The 7,528-nt window shown below is 46.1% G+C and overlaps 1 protein-coding gene across 1 annotated transcript in view; it reads left to right on the top strand.

The window, feature by feature from the left end:
* The window catches only part of Pgd (phosphogluconate dehydrogenase), a 24,290-nt gene that overhangs the window by 8,934 nt on the left and 7,828 nt on the right, over positions 1-7,528 (top strand). The window contains exons 7-8 of the mRNA XM_008831768.2: positions 1,731-1,865; positions 5,604-5,793. Of these exons, the coding sequence (XP_008829990.1) occupies positions 1,731-1,865; positions 5,604-5,793 (325 nt within the window). The remainder of the gene's footprint in view (positions 1-1,730; positions 1,866-5,603; positions 5,794-7,528) is intronic.

Genomic DNA, 7,528 nt, shown 5'->3' with positions numbered 1-7,528 from the left:
ACCCCCCATTACTTTTCTCTATGGTGTATATGCATGAGGGAGCACCATGCTATGCATGTGGAGGTCAGAGGACATCTTGCAGGGGTTGGTTCTCTCCTTCCACCATTTGATACCAGGGATAAACTCAGGTCTTCAGGCTTGGCAGCACATGTCTACACCCACTGAGCCATCTCACCGGCCCCTCCTTCTTTTTTTTTGAAACATATAGTGTCTCACTGTGTAGCCCAGGCAGGCCTCAAATTCTGGGTCCTCCTGCTTCAGCCTCCTATGTGCTAGAACTGCAGACACGTGTATGTCACACCCCGCTCCCCTTCCTTTTTATACAGTTATTTTACATGCTGGTTGTCTGCAGTGTTACGTGGGATGGAAGGTGGGGAATACGAAAGACTTGGACATGAGGGAAACCCTCCCCACTGGCCTGCCAGCGTTGGTGGCTGCCTTTACCCCAGGGGTCAGTGTCAAGTACAGTCAGCCTCTGCTGACTGTAGGGTGGCCAGAGGCTGTGGTGTAAAGAGTTGCCCAATCTTGTCGTTAGTCTGCAGGACTAGAAAGGACTTTACTCCTTCACGGCAGATCACTGTGGTAGGAGTACAGGGACAGTAGACTCCTTTTAGATCCCCCTGGGACAAGTCAAGAAAAATAGATTGTAGTTGTGGATCTTGACTGAGCCAGACTTGACTTTCTGTGGCCTTCGGCTTAAGTTCAGGTCGTGGAGAAAAATGGTATAGTGACTGAAAGCAGGTGCTCACTGGTTCATTCTCTACTGGAGAACAGGACGGGTGAAGTGAAGAAAGATGTGCTCGGCCCCAGCATCGCACAGTCAGTGTCCAAATAAGAAGAGCAGGTCAGCTGTGAGAACAGACAGGAAGTCTCTGATACCACTGTCCATAGTATTGATACAAGCAGTGACTGCCAGGAGAGACTGTCACTGCCCATAACTGCAGAGCCTGGTGACTTTGTTATGATTCCGTGCCCACTAGATGGTTTCCAAAAGACCTTGCTTCCCAGGTGGCCTTTCTGGAGGTGCAAAATGTGTTCATCAAACACATAACCATAAGATCCCTCCTTAAATTTCCTATAATAAATTGTTAAACTATGCATTACCAGCTTGTTAATACCCTGTCAATGATGAGACCTTCAGAGAATGCACTTCTACATTTACAAGGTGAGGCTAGACCCCATACTAAGGTCATTTTACCCTCCATAGCTGTTAGGTACAGCCACAACATCTTTATATCTAGAAGAAATACACGTAATTTAATTATCAACCAGGGGTGGTGGTGTACCCCTTTAGTCCCAGCACTGGGGAGGCAGAGGCAGGTGGATCTCTGTGAGTTCAAGGCCAACCTGGTCTACATAGTTCCAGGCCAGCTGGGCCTACAGGGAGACCCTGTCTCAAAATGACCAAAAAAAAAAAAAAGGCAAACAAGTAATTAACCAATTGATTTTAACCTGCAGTTGCTAGAAAAATGGAAATCTCAAGACAGCAAAGACTTAACTTGTAGATGGGAGCTAGGGAGTAGGAAGTTGCTTTTAATAGTGAGAGGCAGTGGAAAATAGAGGCTCACAAGCCTTGGGTATGCTGGGAGCTTCCTGTTGAGAACTACTGTTTGCCTCATGTTATTTTTGTATGGAGTGGGAGGGTTCCCAAAGTCTGCCATTGGGTCTGATGGGGCGTCTGTGGTGTCGCGCCTGTCTCTCTGAAGGCCTCTTGTTTATCGCCCTAATAGGTGGGAGATGAGGGGGCCGGACACTTTGTGAAGATGGTGCACAATGGGATAGAGTACGGCGACATGCAGCTGATCTGCGAGGCTTACCACTTGATGAAGGATGTTCTGGGCATGGGGCATGAGGAGATGGCCCAGGTGAGTCCCAGGCATTGCCTCCACCTGAGTAATCACTACTCAGATGAGAGGACTTGCTACTGCAATTAGCCCTTCCTCCTTCCCGTCCCCCTGGCTGTCTGGTCTTCCTCATGGACTCAGCCTAATTTAAAGGAAGCTATCAGTAATGGCATCATAAAATCTGATAGCCAGTCCTGAAGGAGTAAGTTCCCAAGGAATCTCATTGGTCGCCAGTTAGTGAGCCTGCTTGTCAGCACTCTGTCCTTCATATGCAACCCAGGGCCTGGCCTCAGGCATGCCAGGCAAGTACCCTGCCGGCACGGTCCCCACCCTCATTCTCTTCCTAGTCCTACAGTTCCCCCACAGGGGAGGTGGTCGTTGTCTGTTGATCAAGTTAGGGCTGGATTTTTGGAAGTTATCCAAAAAAGTTCATCCCATGGCGAAGCACAAGCATTTTGCCAACATTTTGTTATGGAAGTATTCCCACACTGTGTGTACACCGCCTGGATCTCCCATTAGCATTTCACTGTACTTAGTACATCTGCCCACATGCCAGGCTCATCTGGCATAGAAACATTGCAGAGTAAACTATAGGTGTCAGTACTCTTTTCCAATATCATTCAGCATCATTAGGTAAGCATTTAATTATAGAGGAAGATATGCTTTACCAATCATTTTAAAAATTCTTTTATTTATTCTTTGACAATTTTGTACATATATACGATGTATGTATGTATCTTGATCATATCCACCCCAACTTCCGCACACATACACCCTCCCTCTTGTGTGTGTGTGTGTGTGTGTCACTGAGTCTTATTAGTGCAGCCTGCTGGAGTACTGACTGATCTTGTGGGCTTGCAGTGAGCTCATAAGGGCAATGGCCCTGTCATGTCAGAACGCAGCATTTCACAGCACTCCTCCTCATCCCTTGCCCTTAGTCTTCCCGTCCTCTCGTCCGGTCCGTGGTGTTCCCTGAGTCTAGGGGGTGTTGATATAGATGTCCATTTAGGGCTGAGCATTTCACAGTCATTATTCTCAGCTCTTTGACCGGTTATAATCTGCACCAGTTGTTGCCCACTGCTGAAGAAACTTCTCTGGCCAAAATTAAGAGCAGCACTAATCTATGAGCATAAACATAAATGTTTAGAAAGCAGATAGGGGACTGGAGAGATGGCTCAGCAGTTAAGAGCACTGACTGCTCTTGCAGAGGACCTAGGTTTGGTTCCCAGCACTTACATGGCAGCTAACAACTATCTGTTACTCCAGTTCCAGGGGATCCAACACCTTCTTCTGACCTCTGTGGGCATTGCATGACATGGGTGCACTTATACATGCAGGCAATACACTCCTACACGAAAAATAAAATTATTTTTTTAATTAGAAGACAATTTGAGCCTGGCACTTGTAAGGGAGAGGCAGGTGGATATTTCTGAGTTCATGCCTTTAATCCCCAGCACTTGGAAGGCAGAGGCAGGTGGGTATCTCTGAGTTCATGGTTAGCCTGATCTACATAGCGAGTTCCAGGCCAGCTGGGGCTATAAGGAGACCCTGTCTCAAAAATGCCAAAAAATTAATTAATTAAATATTTTAAAAAGAAAGCAAGTTGACATGTCAGTTTAGTAAAACAGTAGTAGATTACCCTCTAGAGCCCATGACCCCCTGAGCCCTGGTCTTTTGAACCAGGTTTACAGTCCCAAGCATGAATTCCCTCCTGTGGAGGGCCTTAAATCCTATCAGAAAGCTATTGATTATAACAGTGGGCCTGTCTGCCTGGCAGGTCAGAATTGCTGAATTCAGGGTTCACTGCTACGTCACCCCATCTTTCTCCCCAGCCGCCTGCATAGCACTTCCTGGCACTAGAAAAGCTGGCCTGCAGGAAGGAGGTTTCCAGCTCAATTCCAACTTGATTATGGCCTGCAACCAAAGTGTGTTATGTCTTTAGTAATGGGGTCTTGCCATCTAGTTATGGTGGGCACCCAAGAGCAATGGCAACAGCCTCTGTGGTTTGGGGGGCTTCTAGGGCCTCCCTGACCAATGACTTATGTGATACAACTTGCCACAACATAGAATCACATGGGAAGGGGGTTGTCATGCACTGGGTGGTGTGTGCTAGACTGTCTTCAGTTCATTGATGCGGGAAGACAGCCTGCTGTGGGTGGCACATTCCAGCAGGGTCCTGAACTGAATGAGAATAGAAATCAGCTGGGCTAGAGGCACTCGAGCATGAACACAGTCATTTCTTAATGCTCTTTACCGTGGCTGGGATGTGCCAGCTGCTCCATGCTGCGGCCTCCCCACAGTGATGTACACTGGACTTGTGAGCTAAAATAAGTCCCTTTCCCCTCTAAGTTTGTTTTTTTGTCACAGTGTTTTATCACAGCAACTAGAAATGAAACTACGATAACTCGTAAGGAGCTATCCTGTGTCTGGCACCGAGACTTTAACTTAATAGCCATGCCTTCTTGGGGCGGCTTTATCCACCCATGTTAATCATTTTTATAGAGTCAAGGTGTGTGTCTCTGTGTGTGTGTGTGTGTGTGTGTGTGTGTGCACGCGCGCGCACGCGCAGTACTGGGGACTGACCCAAGACCAGGGCCTCATGGGCTGTCATAAGAGCTTTACCCCAAGCCCCTCATACTTACACTTTGAAAGCTGTTTGTTTCACTGGTTTTGGGGTTGTTCTTTCTAAAACATTTAACTTGTTTCATAGAAACATTTAACTTATTTTTCATAGTTTTTCTGTACGTATTTAATTGGTTTGCATAATACTTAATGTGTTCATTCACCAAACATGAGTACTTTATGTAAGATGCAGTTCTAAATGCATGTATGTATGTATGTATGTATGTATGTATATTCAGATGCAGTGTTTGCCTATCATATGCAAGGCCCTTGGTATATAAAAGTACGTAATAATGAAGGCAACCAAAGTTGCCCTCAGGAGCTAGAACACACAATAATAATTAATATACAGTATAAATTATTATAAACAACTTATAAATTATAAATAATTATCATAAACAAAAGTGAGCTGGGATACGACACAAGTTTTCTATTTTTATTTTTGTGTGCTGGTGTGGAACCCAGGGCTTCATGCTTGCTAAGTATGTGCTCTGCCACTGAGCTATACTCCAGCCCTAAGAGAGAGGTTTTAGATGGGCATCATGGAAGGCTCCCAAGGAAGTGACAGTAGTACAAAGACCCAAATGAGGGGCTGGAGAGATGGCTCAGTGGTTTAGAACACTGGTTGTTCTTGCAGAAAATCCAGGTTCGAATCCCAGCACCCACACGGCAGCTAACAACTGTCTGTAACTCCAGTTCCAGGGGATCCTATAGCCTCTTCTGCCCTCTGCGGGCATTGTATGACACGAGTGCACTTACCTACACGCAGGCAATACATGCATACACATTAAATAAAAATAATAAAATATTTTTTAAAAAAAGACCCAAATGAAGTAAGGAGCTTGGCTCCAAGGAGAGAACAAGTCCAGTGATGAGCAAAGTCTAAATAGTAGGGTGGCCTGTTGAACACAAGACTCAGTCAGCAGGGGTGGAAGTCTGTAGGCTGCCTGGGGAAGAGCCCACGTGCTCAGCAATGTAACACAAGACTCAGTCAGCAGGGGTGGAAGTCTGTAGGCTGCCTGGGGAAGAAAGAGCCCACGTGCTCAGCAGTGCGGCGCTGGCTGCCCTACAGAAGGACAGCAGACAGCGAGCATTTTTGCAGAGCCACCTCTCACCTGGCTTTCCTCCCACGTGCAGACATTTGAGAAGTGGAATAAGACAGAACTAGACTCCTTCCTGATCGAAATCACGGCTAATATCCTCAAGTTCCGGGATGCTGATGGCACAGAGCTGCTGCCAAAGATCAGGGACAGCGCCGGGCAGAAGGGCACTGGGAAGTGGACTGCCATCTCAGCCCTGGAGTATGGTGTTCCTGTCACCCTCATTGGTAACATTCTACTTTTCACCTGAGCCTTTGATCCCACTCTTCTCCCCTGACGTCCTTCTGGATACTGTCCTGGACAGGTGTCAGAGGCGTCTTTTGACCCCAGCCAGCTCAGAGCTCCCTGTCTCTCTTTGACATGGGAAAACTCATTCTTAGGGACTCTGAGGTCAGTGCAGAGGTTGCCGTCCTTTCCCTGCAGTTTTAACTGGAGTATTTCAGTGTTTGTGATTTACTTATAGTCAGTAGCCTGAGGTCTCTTGGTTTGTTTCTTCTTGAGACAGTTTTGCTAAGTAGTCCAGGTTGGCCTCGAACTCGGTCTTCTTGTCTTGGCCTCCTGATGCTGAGATTAGGGCAAAGCCTGGCTTGTTTGGCTATTCTTCCAGGATTTCTTTATGAAACGTCACAGAATATTGCAGTTTTGTGTATGTAGTTAGAACTCATTAATATTTTACAGGTTCTGACCCCAGATACTAGAAAAATAGGATATAACCCAAGTTCCTTCCCTTTGTCACTTAGAAGAAAACCATTATCTGTGTTATTTTCTGACTACATAGCCAACTCGGAAAGAGAGAGAAGGCTAGAGACACAGCTTAGTGGCTGTTGTGCTGGCCTTGCGTGCATGAGGCCCTGAGTGTGATTTGGGGGCCGGGGGCGATCAGGAGCAGCCAGAAGATGAGAAAGTAAGAAAACCAAAAGCTGGTTCTTTCTTTCTTTTCTTTCTTATATATTTTGTTTTACTGTTTTTTGAGATGAGATTTCACTGTGTAGCCCTGAACTCACAGAGCTCCACCTGCCTCTGCCTCCCAAGTGCAAACTGGTTAGTTTTTGTTGTTTTGTTTTGTCTTTTTGAGACAGAGTCTCACTATGTTGCCCTGGCTGGCCTGGAATTTCGTATGTAGACCAGCTCCACCTCCCGAGTCATAGGATTAAAGACATACACCACCATACCCAGCTTAAAAACTGGATTTGTTTTGTTTCATTTTTATGTGTATGAGTATATTGTCTGCATATATGTAAGTGCACCCATGTCATGCAGTGCCCTCAAAGGTCAGAAGAGGATGTCAGAGTCCCTGGAACAGGAGTTAGGGATGGTTATTAGCCATCATGTGGGTGGCTCTGTGGAACCCAGGTCCTCTGTAAAAGCAGCTAGTGCTCTTGACCGCTGAACTATTTTTCTAAAAACTGGTTCTTTAAGAATAAACTAAAAGCCAGGCACAGTCTACTTCTAGTCATGGTTACTCAAGAAGCTGTGACAGGAAGATCACTTGAGTCGAGTCGTTCAAGATCTATGGGCAACATAGAAAGACCCTGTCTTAAATTTTTAATTTCTGTGTGGTGTAGTGTGTGTACACCTGTGCAGATCCACGTGCCCATGCCTGCACATGTGCATTTCTCAATAATTTTCTACCTTGTTTATTCAATTAAATAATTTTTAAAAATATTTATTGGGGCTGGAGAGATGGCTCAGCAGTTAAGAACACTGGCTGTTCTTGCAGAAGACCCAGGTTCAAATCCCAGCACCCACATGGCAGCTAATAATTGTCCGTAATTCCAGTTCCAGGGGCTCCGACAGACTCTTCGGCCCTCTGCAGGCATTGCACAACACAGGTGCACTTACCTACATGCAGGCAATACACACATACACATAAAAATAATAAATTAAGCTGGGTGTGGTGGCGCACACCTTTAATCCTAGCACTTGGGAGGCAGAGGCAGGGGGATATCTATGAGTTCAAGG

The sequence above is a fragment of the Nannospalax galili genome, unplaced genomic scaffold, assembly GCF_000622305.1.
Source record: "Nannospalax galili isolate Female #2095 unplaced genomic scaffold, S.galili_v1.0 scaffold870, whole genome shotgun sequence".
Taxonomy (NCBI): Eukaryota; Metazoa; Chordata; class Mammalia; order Rodentia; family Spalacidae; genus Nannospalax; species Nannospalax galili.
This window is presented reverse-complemented; position numbering and strand designations above follow the sequence as displayed.